The sequence below is a fragment of the Phaseolus vulgaris genome, chromosome 5 (genome assembly GCF_051622355.1).
Source record: "Phaseolus vulgaris cultivar YP4 chromosome 5, ASM5162235v1, whole genome shotgun sequence".
In the NCBI taxonomy this organism is placed as follows: Eukaryota; Viridiplantae; Streptophyta; class Magnoliopsida; order Fabales; family Fabaceae; genus Phaseolus; species Phaseolus vulgaris.
In genome coordinates, this window is record NC_143502.1 from 4,231,879 (window position 1) to 4,250,778 (window position 18,900).

Sequence of the window (18,900 nt, forward strand, 5' to 3'; positions counted from 1 at the left end):
CACATGTGGAAGTCTATTTCGTGTCCCGTGTCACTAACCGTACTACATAGCAAAATACTATTCGCGAAGTTTACAGGCAGAATCCGTCCTGCTAAACATTTTTTCTTCTTTTCGGTTTCATTTGGCAGAGATGTATAAGAAAAACGTGTGATAATAAAAGACAGAAAAACATGTGATAATAAAAGACAGTTATACAACAGTTGAAGTTGACAAAAAATATTGAAGAGATCAATGGCTTAAACCATGATAAGTTGCTACATACAAAAATGACGAACTGTGGTTTTCAAAATCTACATATTTTTCCTCCAATATAATCATCCAATCTCCAATTCTTATTGGAGAGGATGAAGGTAAAGTTAAATTCAATAAAGCAGTAACGAGGATTTTCATTCCAGGATTCAAGTAATTCCCTGAAACACCTGTAGTACACAACTCTTGAGCGAACCAGCAAAGCATTTTATCATAGGCATGCTTCAACAGTGAGCTTAAATGAAAAAGAATGCTCTTCACAGCACCTACTGTAAGTAACTACTTACTAATAAGCAGCAGCAGCAGATCTAAAGCTTGATTTTCGGAGACTCCACGTCAAAAACTTCATTGTATGCATGCATGAATACAACCATGACACGATAAATAGTCCAAAAGCAAACCAGTTAGAGATGAAAATGGTTGTTTTCTATTCAAAATGTAAGTCAATGGTTCATGTTTCCTAGTTAGAAGGCTGTTGGTTGGGTATTACATATACTTTCAAATACTTGGGTCACTACGGTAAGCAAACAATTATGAACAAAACTCTGTTTGATACTACAAGAAAAATGCCTACTGCTTTTTCTTGATGATGAAGTTCTCCTCAGGCTGCTTTTCCCAAAAATAATTTGCAGCCTCTATCCATCGGGGATGAACCAAAAACTTTTTTTCCTTCAGTGCCCACCGGGACTTTTCAGTTCCAGCATCAGTAGCAACTATGTGTGTCACAGAAGGGTCAACTTCTGCCAAACAAGTAGCTCCCATCTGCTCTGCCATCTTTTGTAGAGATGGCAATGCACCATGAAAAATACGGCTGAAAACAATCACACATCCGCTCAAGACTTCACTTCGAACTGATGACAGAACCTTGAAATCATGAATTGATGGTAAGGATTTGATAAAGGGAATCTCACATTTAAGATACTAAAACTAACTAAAAACATTATTAACATAACTACCTGCCTCACATCTCGGTTAACAAGATCATCATCTTCTTGATGTTTCTACAAAGGGTTCCAACCACACAATTTTAGTATTATATCAGAAATAACAAACATTTAATCAGGATGGCATATATGCAACATACATCAAAGAATGTGCAATGGACTTGCTTGAGCACTTTGAGGATTTTTGCAAGCGCTCCATCAGTTTCATCTTCATCATTCCTCAGTTCAGCAGGGGATTTGCAATTGAAACCAAACTGTCGACAACTCGAAGCAAAAAAATGGTATCTTTCCATCAGTATAAGATTATCTTTATGCTTCATCCATGCCTGCAAAATTTAGTAGCAACATTTTCATTCATCCCCATTAAAAGGAAACAATTTTAGTTCATAAATTCAAAATGACAAACGGGAAAAACATGGTACCCACTAAAGGTAGGTAAACAGTCAACTTCTTCACCAGAGATTAGTTATCTATAGCTGGTAGATACTTTGTACCAATGATACGGTATAAAAAAATGCACTCACTAGTCAACTATATAAAATGATTTCTGAAAGACCTTTGACACAGAGAAAGGCTATCTTGTTCTTTTTTATGACAAACTCAGACTAAGCCATTCTAGCACCACCAAATGCAAATGCCAGTAAAGCTAATTTCTTATGCTCCTATATATCAACCATGTACAGGGTATAAACTTTTCATTATCTTAGATCATTTATTTCATTCAAATTGAAACATTTTTATTCAGAAGTAGTCTGACCAAAGTTGAGTCCTAGAAGGCTACTTATAACGGATGAATGGAAGACATGCCTTGCAATGCTATTTAGCAATTGAAAGAAAAGATTTTCTTCCATTATGAATGAACTAATTATAAACAAAAAGAAATTGACCAGTATATGCAAATATGTTATTCATATAGACTAAAAGGAAAACATTCTAGGAATATCACCCACATAAAATAACTATTATCAAACAAACATTTCAATTAAGTAACTCAGCAGTACAAGTCAGAAACTAGCAATGCACTCACGTGTTCTGTATCATCAAGAATTAGGACTGCACTTTCTTGCCCTAACACAACATCAAGACCCTTCTGATGCTTCTGAGTCCCATCATCTCGAGAAATAACCCTAGCATTGAAGTACTCTCCTTGAGGATCAAGTAGCTTAGCCATCTCCAGTGCATATGGCCGATCACCCATGGTATATATGTACATCTCAAACATTTCAGTAGCTTCTTTCAGAAATGAGCGGACAAAGGGCCTTAACTTGGTCATCATATGCATGTGCTCCAATTTGAAGAGGCTACCTTTGGAGACATCTGATATTTCATTACATAAAAGTTAGTAAAGGCAACATCCATAATAAGCAATAAGAACCCAGAACATCAAAGGAACACAGTGCAAACATTTCAGTAACAGATTATGTAATCACAACCAAGGTTGTCAAACTCGCGAGTCTACGTAGACTCATGGGAGCTCCGTAAACTCGTAAGAGTCTACTTTCATATTAAAAAAAAAATTAATAGTTTCCTAGAGCATTTTTACTTCTATTAGAAGATGCAGTTCTATTAACCTCACTTGAATTTGATCCACTCCCTCCCACACATTCCTTAAAAAATATACTGCTCCTCCAAATTCAATTTCTGCCCAAAAAAACAAGTGTGCAGCAAGCCCAATTAAAAAAACAGACTTCATTCTGCAGCAGCCCAATAAAAAAAACAGAACCCTAATCCCTTCCCTACCCTAATTTCACACCACCCATCTCTAACCTTAAATGATAAGCAGCAACCTGCTACCACCGCGACGCCACCACCTGCAACCCGCGACCACCGCACGCTCCGCTCGATCTACCCCCGCACTCCACAGAAGAACACGAAGAAGCCACAGTCCATACGCAAACACAAACGACACCGTTTTGGGGTTTAAAAGAAACCCAGTTGGACTCGCCAACTCGGACCAGAGTCGCGAGTCCACTGCGATTTCACCGAGTCTGCGCCGAGTCCACCGAGTTTACCCAAAAAACGAGTTTACTACCGAGTTAACTCGGTAAGGCAAAGTGGGCACGTAAACTCGGACGAGTCAACAAGTTGACTCGCGAGTTTGATAACCATGATCACAACATAGTACAATTATAGCAGATATCAAGCATTGATGTGACAGTCAGTTATCTAATATGATAACATGGCAGCAGCAAAATAGATTAATTGATATCAATGATTTTATTAAAACAAAAAACACTGTTAAGCAAAACTGCTGATTTAGAATACTGATAACAATTACCAGAAGGGAAAACACCTTTGTTTACAATACCTTGTAGAGAATCTGTCTGATTAAGCAAATGTGACTCTTCTGAACTCAAATGAGCAAGGAGAGTGGAATTTAGCAGTGTATGATCTAGGTCAAGAACCAAGTAGAGCTTTTTACGACATAACAAACTCTTCATGTCTGTATTGCGCAATCTAGAAATTTCCTCATCATGAAGTCTCAGTCCCTGAAAATAGACATTTTCAATCATGTTTAATAAACTATTATTCAGCTAAATTAAGTAACTAGCTTGGTTACATCTATTATTTGGCTAGCCGACCATCATGCTAACCAAATCATGAAAAAGAAAATAGGATTTTTATGTTAAAGATTAGAGGATATTTGTAATGTTTATAGAACCAACACCATCAAATTCTGGTGGCACATAATTCTTACATTCAACCGTATACTTTTGGATGAATGCCCCAGGACAACATACTTATAGGAATTTTAATAATAAAATAATATACCATAAATGAGTGGTGCAACAGGTTCACCACTACACATTTTATTCAAAATAGATAACCATTAAACAAGGAAATCGCTATTTAACATTCTAGAACTTATTTCAGGTTAATCCAAATTACCAAAATTGCAAAAACTGTGCCATGATGCAGTAACCACTATCCAAAACTAAAATTTTAATTCCACTAGATAACAATCTGAAACAGTGGATACCTTATGTATATATCCAAACGTGACACCAGATTTCCCATCTAACTTTTGCCCACAACGTATACACATACTTCCAAATGAGCCAGGATGCGTACATACATCTACCTCGACCGATGTCTCTGCAACAACAAAAAAATTTATGTAACTTTCCAAAACAAAATGGTAGTTTTATAAGAACCATACTAATAGTATAGTTGCACAAACATGTGCAGAATTCCAGTCATTATTACAACTGAGTTAAAAATCTAGTTATTGTTATACATGGGCCAACAGAAAAGCTAGTGTGTGGACTGTACAAGGAACCTGTGAACTGTGTATCATTGCTCTAAAACATGACAAGGTCAGTAAAAAACAATTACTAATATTTCTTAGTGAAGAGGGTAAAAAATCATTTGAGTGAAGCAAGTTACAGATGGCAATGCTAGTTAGACAAGCTTAGGTTCAACCGGTGAACTAGTTTAAAAGATATTTATACATATAGATCAAACCGAGAAACATATTGAAACTTAATAAATTGATTTTTTTTGCTCTAAAAGGGCAACAGTGGATTAATAAAAAAATTAATCATGCTCAGCTTCACATGTGGTGGGAAGGATTCTGTTTCCCTTCAAAGATAACAAAAGAAATAACTAAAGCAATCAAAATTACCTAAATTCTGTTTGAGGATTCCTTCTGAAGTAGACCCCTCCGTTTCTTCAGTGCTTTCAATTTTACGTCTTTTAATTCTGTTTTAATTCATAAGTTAAAGTATAACTTAATGAAATTTAACCAAAAAATGAAGCAAAAAAATAAAATTGTAGCATCGTATTCTCAGAATGATATCTGCAACATAAATGCACCAAAAGCGAGAACTCTGAAATATCAGTCTCGCCCTCTTGGGTTAATGCAAATTGGTTCACATTCCACAGGCAACAAGTAAAAATAAGAGTTCATACAATGCAGAAGATATTCAAAGAAAAACTCAGATAAAGCACACTTACTGTCAGTTATTAAAAAGGCCTAACAAGTAGTGATATGTTTTTATTGTAGGAATTGAACATATTACAACAACTCACGCACCCAGCTCAATCAACTCAGCTACCCCCTTGACACGTAGTAATATAAATTCAATAACATAGTTGATGAGGAATGAGGAAAGAAGGATGCAGTAAAGATCCTAAACTCTTATTTCAATGGGACTCTAACTATTAAAACCATTCATTATGATCTTTTATCATTTTTCAGAAACAAACAATTAATGCTAGAAAGTCATGAAATAGTGAAAGACCTGTTAGAGAGAATGCTTACTGCAACAGAATGAAAAGGCATAATAATAATAATAATGTCTGAGAGGAAAAGGGATTAAGGAACTTTGAGGGAGAGGTGCGCTCACTTCCCCTTATTTCACCATTAGGCTGCTGGTGACTTATTGTATAAGACATTATATAAGTTCCTGTTTATTTATCCAAAAATAAGGGAAAGCCTCAGTAACTTTCCCTCCTCAATGTCACAGTTCTGGATCCATCTGAACAATAGCAGGGTACAGTGACACAGTGAACTGAACAGAAACGCTGAAACAACAGACCAGAACGTAGGAGATAGAAAGTGCCAGAGAACAGAGCAAAGCTAAAAACAACTTGAAGGTAATATTGCAGAAATGGACAGAGACGGCACAAGAAACATGAAACATGTTTCAGAGACACAAGGGCACACAATTGTTTCAAATAGGGTTGCAATTTGAACCCTGAACAAGGGAGTGAAATCACAAATTGTCCACTAAAATAAACCTAATAGAACACAGTACTGTGGGTTCTGCAAAAATTATATAATAACCACACCATGAAAATGACACACGATCTGTAAATGGGTAGCAAGCAGCCCACCACTGCAACACAATGTACAATTAACAACTATGACTAATAATTTGTTCGAACTCTGAAGTCTGAACCACCACATAGTACAGTTAAAAACAAAATGAACAAAGCCTTGTTCAACTAGACAAGGTCAGCATGGATCAACTGCATGCCATTTCACTCTATCAAAAACCTAATTTTCCTTAAAATTATATTTAGGCACCTCAGTAATCTATCTAAAGAATGTTCAGTCCTCTCTAACAGATCAGAACCTGATATACAAATATGTCACACTCGCATCTAATCTAACAAACTCTACATATTCGAAATTTGAGAAACCAAAGTTTGACGACAGTTGTTTAACTCATACCAGAGCAGATACAATAACATGAAAAAAAACAGGTTATGAAGAGCACCTGACACTCTCAAGCTCATCTTGGTTTTCAGCTTCTTTATCTGGCGATGATTCGGGTGAACTTGCACCAAGTTCAGCATCAAGAAATGCAATGAAGTCATCACTGTTGGACGAATGCACAGGAGAATCGGTAACAACACTCATCTGCGTTATACCCAGGCAACAAAACCAAGATCCAGAAACAAAGTGATCACAACTCAAACCACAACAAATTGGAAAATAAAACAATGGATATTCTATAGAAAGCCAAGCAAAAAACAATGTCGCGAACAAAAAGGAGTATTATATAGGAAACCAACCCACGTAGTTGGTCGCTATCTAGTGGAACTCTCGTTCACTCAAAAAATAGCATGAAGATACGTAATAACATAAAACAAAGAACATGAACGAATGAATCCCAAGGAATTGAAGTTTGAAAGTACCTGTGTGTGTCGATTGAAACGAAATGGATGAAGGGGGGGCTCAAACAAGTTGAAGTTCTAGGTTTAGTACGGAATTGCAAAACAAGTTGAAGACGATGCTAACCTGCACTGGTGTTAATGCAAGACTTGATGTCAAACCAGATGTAGCCTCACAGCTATACCATAACTCTTTTCCTTGAATCTAACAAATGAAAAGAAGTCTATCAGAATTGTCACTGTGATCAGTTACATAAATAAAATCCTAATTTCTAAAATAACAATTTCAATGACACTATTCACTAGCAGCTCATGAATCTTCTAAAGTATGGCACCTGGACCTACACTGAAAAGGTACATACCCTGATTTCCAATCATATTTTTTATTACCTTGCCTCAAAGAAACCTTTGAAACTGGTCAATAAAAGCTAACTAAGCATTGCAGCAGAGAAAAAGGATATCATGCGGAGTAATTGAAAATGATTTCAGAGTCTCTCAGACCCTGCCGCTTTGGGGTTTCACCAACGGTTGCCTAACGCTGAAACTCCTTTCTCAATATCAAATTTCAAATCTCAAAACTCAAAAATAATAGTCAAATCACAGTATGTGGAATCCGTTCAACCTATAACGCGTGGTAACGCACAAGGATATTGTCCAAAGAGAGCATTCAAATCATTCACCAACTTAAACTCACCAAATCCCCCGAACACGTCTTCGGCGGCAAGACGGTTAGTGGTTTCGAAGTGATGTTTGGTGGCGGAGGGGGCGGTGGCGGTGGCGGTTTCGAACCCTAGCTCAGAAGCGGACGAAGGGTGATGCAAAGGGGGTGGTTATCAGAAATCTATGTAAGAAAAAAGAAACTGTGAGGTAGTTTGATCTACGGTAACAAATACTATATTTCTAACTTTTGCTAAATAATTTTTTTAATTTTATTTTAATGAAACAAACCACATCATGTGACACTAGCGGGAAAAAAACGTTCATGCGAGTGTGTATGTGTATTTTTTTTATTTTATCATTAAAATTTCTAAAATCATAATATTACTATAATAATAAAAAGAAAAAAAATATTCAATATTTTATATTTATTAATAATTCTCAATTTAAATGAAATGAATAAATAAAAAGAAATGAAAGAATTATCAATTTGATAAAGAGGAATAAAAAGTAAACTTGTCTAAAAAAGAGTGTGAGCACTGCTTCCAAACTATGACTTTAAAGGTCTGGTTACGAAAGGTAAGAAAATAACTAGTTATCATTGCAAATTCAAGTTACGAAGGCCTAATCTTTTGTAATAGTCATTTTTCATAATGCAGTGAACCTCTTCCATGCCTCGTGCGAGAAAAATTGCGTCAGAAATCATAGACTTAAAGTTCTATTGGCGAATTTGGAGAAGCTTCGATGCCACATTTATGATGAGAAGAATAGGTGATCCGTGAAGAAGGATGTAATTGGAGTGAAGAATAATAAGTTGTTTTGCTCATCTGTGAAGAATAATAGGTAGTCATTTGATTAAATTGACTAAGTTTGTTGTGATAACTTTTTCTATTTGGATGATATGGCATATGAGGAATTATGCTTGTTTTAGGGATAAGATTGAGGTTTCTAGGGCTATTTCGATTATTAAAAATTTAACTCATCTAGTGGGTGATTTTTCTAAAGCTTCAATGAAGAATAATATGTTGGATTTCAATGTGATCAAGTTTTTTGGTATTAATACTCGTACTGGTAAAGTTCTTCGTCATCTTCCTGTTAGATGTCAGTTTCCTAAACCATGTTGGGTTAAAATTAAGACTGGTGGGGCTGTTAGGGGATATCTTAGTCTTGTTACTTGTGGAGGTGTTTTCCGTGGGAGCATGAGGGGATTTATTGAGCTTTCTCTGCGTTTCTTGAAGTTCAGACTTCTCTGATTGTTGAGTTTTATGGGGTTATACATGCTATGGAGGAAGCTCAAAAGATGGGGTTTACTAATGTTTGGCTGAAATGTGATTCTGCTTTGATTTGTGTTGTGTTTACTGCTAGGACCAATGTTCCTTGGATGTTTCATAATCAATGGAATACTTGTCTTAATTATTGTGGGAAAATCAGATTTAGGGTTACTCATATTTTTCGTGAAGAGAATATGTGTGCTGATAAGTTAGTTAATTTAGGATTTATTCATTGAGAATCTTTTCATTGGTATAATAGGCTACCATCTAGTCTGTTCTTAGAATTCTTTATGAATAAGTATAGTCTACATATGTATCGTTTTTGTTAACATATGGGTTTTGGTCTAGTCCCCCCATATTTTTGTATTTTCTTTCTTTTTTCTTTTTTAATAATACTTTTTTCATGTGATGGCAAATGATTATTGTTACTTGAGGTGTCAGCATAACTGAGATGTCAAGTTGCACAGTGATGCTTAACATGAAAGCTTTTATTTAAAAAAAATACATGAAGGAGAAGAGAGGATATACAAGATATTTTATATTGGTTCATCTGTCACAACATACTACGTTTAGTTCTCAATCAATAGATTGAGTTTCACTATGCAGACTAATGTTACAAAGTACATTTTGAGTATTCTTTAGGCTTGTGGTCACTCTTAACTAATCTTTTGAGTATTCTTGCTAGAAGTAAGTATTCGTTCGTATTGAAACCACTCATGTTTGACCCCGTTAAGGAGTATTCTTTCTCAAGTCACTCTAGCTCGTCCAAGTAGTCTTTACCAAGTTACTCCTAGCTAAACAAATATTATTTACTAAGTCATTCCTAGCAAACTAAGTATTCTTTTATTGCACCTAGTCACTCTTACCTATTCCCTTTAGTATTTTTTTACCAAACCACTATTTCCTTAACAAGTATTGTTTGTCAAACAACCACTCCTAGCTAAGGTAGGAAGATTGAAGGTTTTAATGATCAATAGATCATTGGGTCTAACTACTAGGGAGGATAATGTCTTTCGACAAGTTCAAGGTTCATTTTCTTTTCTTTACTCTCTAGAAAGGGGTTGCGTCTTTCGATATATACAATGGATAAACACTCTCTCTCCTAGGTAGTTGGATGAACACTCTCAATGTTCTTCTAGAGACTTATTTATATCTAAATACATGCCAGATTCTCTACTCTTAATATTGGGATCTCTTTTTGAAGCTTTGTAAAGGCATGAAAAATACAATAACATTTCAGCACAATGCTACCTTTTCTTTCTTGATTTTATTCTTGATGAAGGGCTTTATATAGGCACAAGAAAAAAAAAATATTCATTGAGAAGTCATTTACGGTTGTTGAGTAACTTCAACTTTTGTGCATGTCAATTTTATGTCCAAGCTTGATTGCATTTCATGTAGCTTTAAATGTGTTCATTCTTTTTATGATTTCCTTGTTCGATGACCCTAAGTAGCATAACCTCTTACACCAATTTACGGTAAAAGTCTACATCGTACAAGGCATACAATTGGATCAGAGTAAAAATGATTAGTGTCAATAGGTTGATGAAGAAAGCAACTTTAGCTCTTTTCCTAAAAGACCATTTGATGTTGACTTTAGCATGCACCTTTAACATATCTTTTTGGCTGATGAAAGTAGTGGACATTTCTTACATCTAGAAGAATAAGTGTGTATGTGCAAGTGTGTCTCTGTGTGTTCAAGTAGTACAATGTAAGTTGTGTGTATCATCTGATATAATGCACGTTTCGTCATATCTTATAAGCATATTATATAATCATAAGATTGTTTTATTATGCGTAAGAAAAGACTGTAAAGTGTTGTATCGTCATTTGATCATACATAAAAAAAGACTGCAAAGTGTTGTCTTCTTTGATAGACGAAACACTTGTGTCTTACATATTTTGTTGTTTGAAACCATTTGTTTTACAGATGATGCATGATTCATGTTTTATTCTTTGTGGTTTTTTCATCGCTTAATCAAAATTACAGGATATTGAATTTTTTTCTTAACATATATTTTTTCGAGTGATATATTAGTATAATATGTATGAATCAAGTCACATTTACATAAATTTCATAAAATTTAATACCAGAAAGTTAAAAGATAATAACAAAAAAGTTTGAAACCGAATAAAAAAAATTATAAATCTAATTCAATTTTGGAGAAAAAAATATTTAAATTATATATATATATATATATATATATATTGATAGAATATTTATAAATCCAATAAATTGTTAGGGTTAATAGGTTTTTTTTTTAAGTGAGAATTGGATGAAAAGGTTGGGAAGAAGGTGAAGATGGACTTAAGGTAAGGAAATTTAAGGGTACTATATTGGAATGAGTGCAAACCTCTGTATGTGTGGGTAGACAATGGAGTTGTTAGAATATTGGTTGGTTGGAACATCACAAGACTTACAACAATGGTTTGTTGAAGTTCTTTTTTCGTTGAGCTTCCAAGCAAGTAGACGTTGTTGCCTTTGTTTTCTTTTTCGAGACTCATTTATCCATTTTGGGTGTTGGGGTTGTATCAATGCTAGTGGCCATCATTAAGTCAACAACTTCTCTAAGGGATACACTAGAGTGATCCCTAAATCTCAACACTCGTAAGGCACCAGGGTGAATGTGAAAAGGTTTGGGAGAGGTACAAGGTTAAGGTAGTAAGTGTAAGACCATGTGACAAAAAGTTCAATTATGGTTTTGGTAGTTAGGTTTAGGTAGGCTTTGGAAGGTTGAAAGGAGATCTTTCTGGTTTAGTAGGAGGTGGCAAGGAGTGACTATAAATATTAGTTTAGGTTAAATAGCTTTGAGCTTAATCCATGTTATTTCTAATTGGGATTAGTCTAAGTGAAGGTAGAGAGGTGGGAGAGAGTAATTGAAGCTTGGGATGGAGAAGAAGCTTCAACTATTGGTGGTGATGATTGTCTCACCCGAACACTTGAAGACCTTTTTAGTCCCTTCATAATTAGGGGCCTAATATTAGCATTGTCTAATCTCTCTTTTGTTGGAAAGTTAGGTTGATGAGGCTTGTATTGAAGTCTAATATGACTTAGCCTTTTATAACACTCTTATTGTTGTTATTTTTTAGTGGTGGTGGAGACAAAATGCCAGTCTGCTAATGGAGGTGGCCTAATAAGATAGAGTCATCTATATTAATCGATTAACTAAACTCATAATCAAATATCCTATTCTAAAACATCTCAAGAGCATTTTAATTGATTACATAAAAACTTAATCTTTTAACATAGTCATAAAACCTTTTTCTCATATTTTTAACTATCCAAAAATAATTTTTTAATTGATTTTAATATAGGTTGTGTGTTGAACTAAAAAACTTGTGTGAAAAACTCTCAACCACATACAATGAAAGTTAAAACACTCAAAACATCTTCAAACATCATCATTAAAACAACTTATATTGATGTTTGATATGACTCTTCAAGTCCAACATACTTTGATCAAGAACAACCAACGACAATCAAAGAAAATGAAGTTGAAACTCTATCACTTGAAAAAATTACGAACGTGATTTTTCTGCTAGTGTAGTAAAAATTGATTCAAAAGACTAAGGAACAAGGCTTTGATCTTGATCTCTCAAAAATTTGTAAGGAAATGCTCAAGAAATGTTTTTCAGTAATCGAAGCTCTTTTGTTTGTATTTTAAGAATTTAAGTGTTCTAAACAACTTTTGTCTAAATTATAGTTTTAAAAGAGAAAACATAGTTATGCTATAATGACAATTTTGGTCAATTAAACTTGAGTTTTGATGAAATAAAACAACATGAAATGGAGTTTCACGACTTTTAATCGGTTAAAAACTCATTTTAATCGATTAAATTTACTCAAAAAAAAAGTCCTTTAGTAATTTTAATCGATTAAATAATGTTTAATCTATTAAAGAAATGAGAATTTCATTTATGACAAAAGATTAAGTGTTTATTTAAGATATTTTATCTAACTAAAAATATTTTGGCTTCTATTAAAATAATTAAAACACTTTGAAAACAAGTTTAAAACAAAAAGCATAAATATCAAAGTTGGTAAACTCACTTAGAACCTATCTAAAACACAAAATTACAACTGAACATGACTCTAAACATTAAGATCAACCAGGTAACACAATCTTCATCAAATTCATGTAGTTGGAGACTTAAAATCTTCATCTTCAATTTTAACAAACTCTCCTTCTTTGATTATGTCAACCAATTTTGGCTCTCATTTGATCTTTAGCAAGAGTTGTAACATCATTGATCTTAATTAGCAAATGAAACACATTGAGTTTATGAGAAGATCAATAATAATTTAATTAAGCTTCTTTCCATTTCTTCCCCTCTACAAACATGTGTTCAAAGTCTTATTTTTCAATTTGAAAATAATAAATATATATTTTCAAGGACAATTGATAAACTATATTAATTTTCGTTTTATTGTCATGCGCTTAATTAGCGGTTTTCTTTTTAGCTTAACGTGTTTTGAATTATTTTTAGTTTTTTTTTTCTCTGCTTGTATATATACCTTTTCTTTTATTTTTATATACAATATAGAGTAATATGTTATGTTTTCTTATATACCCTTTTGTTTTTTTAAACCTTTTCTCTTTTACTTCTTATTTATGCATTTCGTTTTTCTTCTCAATAGAAAAATATGAAAAACACTCAACTTTTTCACAAACAACTTCAAGACAAGGAGATGATATACCATCTTGTTATGTTTCTTTGATAGAAAGTTTAAGCAAAGGGAGAAATTGTAAAAATCATGGAAGAGTGAGATTAAACTATAGGCGATTATAACTTAGTACATATTTTTTTATCAAACATTATTTCTTCTATGTTGTACAATGTTAACATAACTCTTGCAATATTTTATTTTTATTTTGGCTTAAATTCGACTTTTGTTTCTATAAAAATTAGTTCGTATTGATCTTATACTTTATAAACAAAGTTGTTTTATTTTTAGCTCTAAAATATTTGGATTTTTTTCCTACTATAATGTGACATTTTTCATCTTACACTTACCAATTTCTATAATACAATATCCATGTTTGATACCTTTATAAAAATTTCTAGATCATTAAATTAAATATTATCTATCTAACTTAAAATGAAATTTAAAGATTAAAATATTAATTGTAGATTTTAGAGAGGTTAGATTCAAAAAAAAATATTCTAAAGGATTAAAATTAAATTTCAACTGCAATTTGTATCTTTTAATGAAATGGTATAAGATTCAAATGAACTGACAATATTAATCATTGTTTTCAATAATAATTCACACTAATATCATAGTTAAAAAAAATCATAGTTAAACATTTTTTTATTATATAGTGAAAAAAATGAATATATCTCGTTATTCTTTCATTTCTTGCTGATCTAATATCCATACATAGTCAATCAAGCAATCATATTTGAAACAATGGCACCATAATTTTGAAAGAAGAGATTTAACGAATTCTAATTCCAAATCATATAGTTATTTCTTTTTCCTTTTTAAACATGCTGGTTTATTAAGAAAAACACTAAAATGGCCTTTATAATCATAACAATTTTTTTACAAATGATGAAAATACTCTGTAGAACTAAAACTAAAATCTTGACACTCTTTAGAATCCTTTCTTTACCTTTGGTCTTTCAAATAAATTTGGTGCACTTTGCTGTCTCTGCATTCTAACTTTAACCCTAACAGGTTCTTGCCATGTTTCACCACATCCTGCTTCATCTTCCACCCATTCATCTCTTACCAAATAATGTTGTTGATAATATCTAAAGGCCACAAATAGCACAAACACTGCAATTATACAACTCATTAGTTCCTAGTTGTTTAGGTGAGTGTAAGCCACAAAACTATGTATCTTATACTAAAAACTCAATACCGAAATTATGATTTCCACTAATTTGGTGCAAGTTTATTTCTTAATTATTGAAATGGATAAATTTTTTAAAGATTACTAAGATAAATAAGTCGGATTACTTTAAACCCGACTTTAAAGTTAAAATTTGATTACACTGAAGTTATATCGTGATATTACAAAAGAGGAAAAATTTCACGAGATTGGTAAAATATCCCAAAACAGGTTGGTGCTAAATCAATGACTAGTTTATTTCTATATCTTAGATGTGATCATAAGAAACTAATAATTGTAGTTTTTACAACCAAACGTGATCTTAGTTACCTGACCAAACGCGAGCAACAAATGATGACAAATTCCAAACTAGGCCAAAAATGGCAAGAGCCACAAGCTTTTTGTGAGAACAAGAATCCCAAGCATCACGGAATCGACCAATCCAAAAGTTTGCTTCATATAAAATCAAAAGAAAATAAGCCATCATTCACCACATTAAGATAAGAACAATATATTGAATTAAGAGTTATAAGATCTTGCTTGTGAAAGTGAAAAAGTTCATCACACCAATGTAGAATTAACTTTGGGCACCTTCTTCCATACCCCCATGTCTTACCCTTGCATGCCCATTTTTTAAAAGGGTCTATTTTGTTACTGTTTGATAATCTATTCAACCTCCAAAACATTCATATTTGTTGTCCTTTATTGATGTTCTTATATGTGAGTTGACATATGCAGTTGTTGCAGGATTAAAACATTGGTACATGAAGAAGGGGTTTAACTTTGGCCCTAGTAATTATCATCTCCCTAAGGCTATTTCTTCCTTCATCCCCATATCTTCTCTTGTCATCCCCATAAGTCAGATAAGAAGATAATTTTGTCTTTAAAATAAAAAGTATTTTTGGTATTTTAAGAGATATGAGAGTGTCAAGAAGCAATGGAGGTGCAGGAAGAAACAGCCTCCTCATCTTCCTAAAGCCTGCTGAAGGCCCATATTTGGACCAAGTAAAGACGTTGAAAGTAAAGTCCTTTGGCAGACTTTAGGGTGGAGGACCACTAGGGGATGTATGTATTATTATATAAGTGATGTGATGAGCATTATTATCTCATAATTGTGTTCCCAACTCTCAACCCTCTGATGATAAGTCCAATACTTGCAAGGAGTGGACCCAAAACTTTGAGGAATAAAAGCAAAGATGCTCATCCATGTGATGCATTAAAAGTTTCAATTCCCACATTCACGTTATTAAATATGCAAAATGCCTAAATCCTAAACCAGGTTTAGTGTTCAATCATTTCACTGGTGGAGGTATTCATATACTTAAACCCTATTCTACATATGCTAATATTTTTTTCTTTATAGGGCCCACTAAATCCATTACAGTGAATCAGTGGGAAAAATCAAGAACCTACTTGGCACCTTTGCAGTAGCCACCTACTACAATTATATATCCTAAGTATTAAAAATGATGAACCCAAAGATCAAAGTTGCATTTAATTTAGAATTTTACCAAATGTAGTTAACTGTGCAGAATACGTGGAGCAGACTCTTGGCACGGTAAAAAATCCAAAGAAGCCTGAGATAATGTGAGAACAAGATTATTAATTTAAAAAAGAGAAAAAAATTGAGGGAATTTTCATTGCATATTGAATGGTGCAAAGATTAAGAAGCTTTTTATTGGCATGAAAATTGGTTGTGCTCATTTTTGTGTAGGAATGGAATAGACCTAGGCATTAGCAACTCACAGAATTTGGCCATATTCCAAATGGTTATGGAGCTGCCACATCTAGCAAGAACAAATAACGATATTGCCAACTGCGATTCATAAAAACCTTGCCAAATTTATTATCAGGTTATAATGTTACGAAGTGGGAAGAAAGAAGGGAAACAAATCACAGTGACCAAAGAAAATACCTTTATTGTGGTACCAGGATCCCCAGAAAACATGGTTCTTAGTTGTGACAGAAATTCATTCAAGTAAGGAAGGATCAGCTTTAGCACCCAGATTGCTTCTTCTTCTCCTAGTACATAGTTTGTGCTCTCTACATCTATGACCCCCCTGATTAGTAAGGAAAAATCATAGACAGTTTAGTATCCAGTAATAAATTCTGTCATTTGTTTTTCAAAAAAACTATGCTGGGATTATTAATTGTGGTTACCTGCATATTAATGTTCTGTGGAGGAAGATAACAGCTAGATAGATAAGGCCAAGATAGGACATTACAGAAATGAGACTGCACAACCAAGGATCAAGAAGTGTCAATTAGGGGTTATCTTTTCAGTAGCTAAAGTGTATCTTCACAAAGAATTGAACTGTGAGGTGAGGATTCCTTACCTCAGATTGATGTCCCTTGCATAAGAAGATGAAACTATAGTGAATGTTCCAATCCCAAAGATAAATGCTGATCTTGAGATATCTTTCCACATGATTAAATCCACTGAAGAGTGACATATATAAAATTATTAAACAATGAGTGGTAGAAATTATATAAATTTTGTCGACTATTTTGACTCTTGCATAGTTCTGAAATGTAGATAAATCACCTAGACTCTGCAGTTTGTTCTGTGATTGTGGAAAGCTATAGTACTCTTCTGCCTTTGGAACTGAATGGTAAAGATCAATTAGAGTTGTAAAATGCCCAAAACCCAAAATTCATATTGAAAGGAGAATGTTCAACGAAATTCAAAAGACCTTACTTGAATCAGCCTTGGAGAATTTTTGGTTGATTGTGGAGAGATTTCTAATTGGAGGAGATGGCTTCACAGTTAGAGGGACAGATGGTAACCTTTCATGTTTCTGATGAAATTGTCTGTCGGTACTAAGAGCCTTTTCAGTCTTCTGTTTTTCTGGTACATTCACAACCTTAGGTTCTGCTGCATTTATTTCCTTGACATCAAAGCTCTGTATCTCCATCTCAATATCAATCTCCTCATCATCCACCTCTACCTCCTCCTCCTCCTCATCTTCTTCTTCATCATCATCATCATCATCATCATCATCATCATGAGAATCAGCAACAACATGCACTGGTTGACACTTGACCATGCTAGCATCATCTGAACTGCTAGAAATTACCTTCTCTAGACACACATCAAAATCCTTGCAATTTTCATCTTTGTCATTCTTTCCATTGTCAATTATTACAGTTCTTCCAGAGCCACCAGCCAATTTATCATTCCCTGATTCATGCAAAGCATGATCAAACTCCGATTTCTCCTTCCTAACCTGCATTGCATTACCCCCATCTTCATCACCAACATTCTTAGTTGTATCTGGTTTGTTCTTTCTGACCTTCCCAATGTTCTTTTCACCACATTCACCCACCTCAGATCTTTTCCTTCTGGTACAAACAGAAGCACCAATTCCTTCATTCCTCTCCTTCCTAACTTGATTCGGACTCTTTTTTATCGAATCAGACGATATATTAAGGTTCTTAAATTGTTCTAATTTTCCTCTGCCGGTTTGAATTTGTTTATTTTCCAACCCCTCAGACCTTTCCAATTTCCAAGACTTTCTCTTTCCAGTAGCACCAACACCCCCGGTTTGGCTTCTCTTCAATCTTGTGCCACCATTGCCTCCTTCTTCAGAACCTTGTTCTCCACTGAAGACCTTAACTCCACCACCAACTTCATCACTCCTCATTCTGCTCTCCCACACTGACCCTGCAACCACACTACATCTAGCCCCAACTATTCTCCTACTCACATCCATCTCAATTATACCCTTTGTTTTTCTCTTCCTTCCCTCTCTCCCCAACAAACTGTACTGTAACGGGACAAGAGTGCTTGATGGATACCAAGCTTTCAGCTGAAGAAATGGCGGTTGGTGGGGTGCCACATTGGGATCTCCTTGTAAAGCAACAAAGAGAGAGAGAGAATCAGGGGATTGTGTGTGGAGTAAGAGACAGTGGTTGGTCTCTCTTCTTTTTCTCTTTATTGTATTATGTTATGAGGAAAGAAAACAAAAGTGTAGTGGGGTTGAATCATTAGGGTGTTAAGAGATGCTTATGTTACTTAATTCTTTCAATAAATAATTCTCCTCAATTTTAAAAATTAATATTTCTGAAACTCACATTAAAATATTAATTAATTCTGTCATTTTTATCGAGAAGCAAAAACAAAAACTTACAGTTATTCAGTTCAGTACTGGGACAAATTGTTGTATCATAGTATAATGTATTCGGGATCTCAGTTAATTTTTGCATAAGGTACAGTTTCTAAAGTTGAAGGATGAGAATAGTGAGGTAATATATGCAAACATATATGTTTGGTTAATGAAGATGTTTGTTTGGTCATTTGTGGTATGGTTTAGGTTT

General features: G+C 33.9%; 2 protein-coding genes across 9 annotated transcripts; both read right to left on the minus strand.

Annotated features, from left to right (window-relative positions):
* Positions 1 to 653: 653 nt before the first annotated feature.
* LOC137834908 (RNA polymerase II C-terminal domain phosphatase-like 4) lies at positions 654 to 7,724 on the minus strand. Of its 6 annotated transcripts, none has more exons than XM_068643140.1 (10): positions 7,510 to 7,724; positions 6,840 to 7,020; positions 6,419 to 6,561; positions 4,819 to 4,895; positions 4,174 to 4,289; positions 3,502 to 3,682; positions 2,221 to 2,510; positions 1,334 to 1,519; positions 1,206 to 1,250; positions 654 to 1,113 (listed from the first exon to the last, which is right to left on the minus strand). In XM_068643140.1, exons 3-10 carry the CDS (start codon positions 6,559 to 6,561, stop codon positions 820 to 822), a joined length of 1,332 nt encoding a protein of 443 aa, XP_068499241.1. In that variant the 5' UTR covers positions 6,840 to 7,020; positions 7,510 to 7,724; the 3' UTR covers positions 654 to 819. The 6 variants fall into 6 exon arrangements, with proteins under 6 accessions (XP_068499241.1, XP_090158425.1, XP_068499242.1 ...); XM_090302299.1 differs by having other exon boundaries at positions 654 to 1,100; positions 7,510 to 7,699; XM_068643141.2 differs by having other exon boundaries at positions 6,943 to 7,020; positions 7,510 to 7,688.
* Positions 7,725 to 14,168: 6,444 nt separating this feature from the next.
* On the minus strand, positions 14,169 to 18,506 carry LOC137834909 (Reticulon family protein). 3 transcript variants are annotated; one of them, XR_016521210.1, is made up of 9 exons: positions 17,282 to 18,487; positions 17,129 to 17,188; positions 16,920 to 17,022; positions 16,744 to 16,818; positions 16,499 to 16,643; positions 16,330 to 16,416; positions 16,095 to 16,160; positions 14,914 to 15,036; positions 14,169 to 14,528 (listed from the first exon to the last, which is right to left on the minus strand). XR_016521210.1 is itself a non-coding variant. In XM_068643145.2 (9 exons), exons 1-9 carry the CDS (start codon positions 18,294 to 18,296, stop codon positions 14,344 to 14,346), a joined length of 1,842 nt encoding a protein of 613 aa, XP_068499246.1. In that variant the 5' UTR covers positions 18,297 to 18,506; the 3' UTR covers positions 14,169 to 14,343. The 3 variants fall into 3 exon arrangements, 2 of the variants coding, with proteins under 2 accessions (XP_068499246.1, XP_068499245.1); XM_068643145.2 differs by having other exon boundaries at positions 16,330 to 16,399; positions 17,282 to 18,506; XM_068643144.1 differs by having other exon boundaries at positions 14,169 to 14,503; positions 16,330 to 16,399.
* Between the last annotated feature and the right edge of the window lie 394 nt (positions 18,507 to 18,900).

What these genes read in the sequence shown, in the direction of transcription:
- LOC137834908 (XM_068643140.1), bottom strand. Translation starts at nt 6,561, where the DNA reads ATGAGTGTTGTTACCGATTCTCCTGTGCATTCGTCCAACAGTGATGAC. An exon ending in CGTTTGGATATATACATAAG is followed by an intron (nt 3,683 to 4,173) that starts GTATCCACTGTT and finishes GTCTATTTTCAG; the next exon opens with GGACTGAGACTTCATGATGA. An exon ending in TCAGACAGATTCTCTACAAG is followed by an intron (nt 2,511 to 3,501) that starts GTATTGTAAACA and finishes ATGAAATATCAG; the next exon opens with ATGTCTCCAAAGGTAGCCTC.
- LOC137834909 (XM_068643145.2), bottom strand. Translation starts at nt 18,296, where the DNA reads ATGGATGTGAGTAGGAGAATAGTTGGGGCTAGATGTAGTGTGGTTGCA. An exon ending in CACAGAACATTAATATGCAG is followed by an intron (nt 16,644 to 16,743) that starts GTAACCACAATT and finishes CTTACTAATCAG; the next exon opens with GGGGGTCATAGATGTAGAGA. An exon ending in TTGGAATATGGCCAAATTCT is followed by an intron (nt 16,161 to 16,329) that starts GTGAGTTGCTAA and finishes ACATTATCTCAG; the next exon opens with GCTTCTTTGGATTTTTTACC.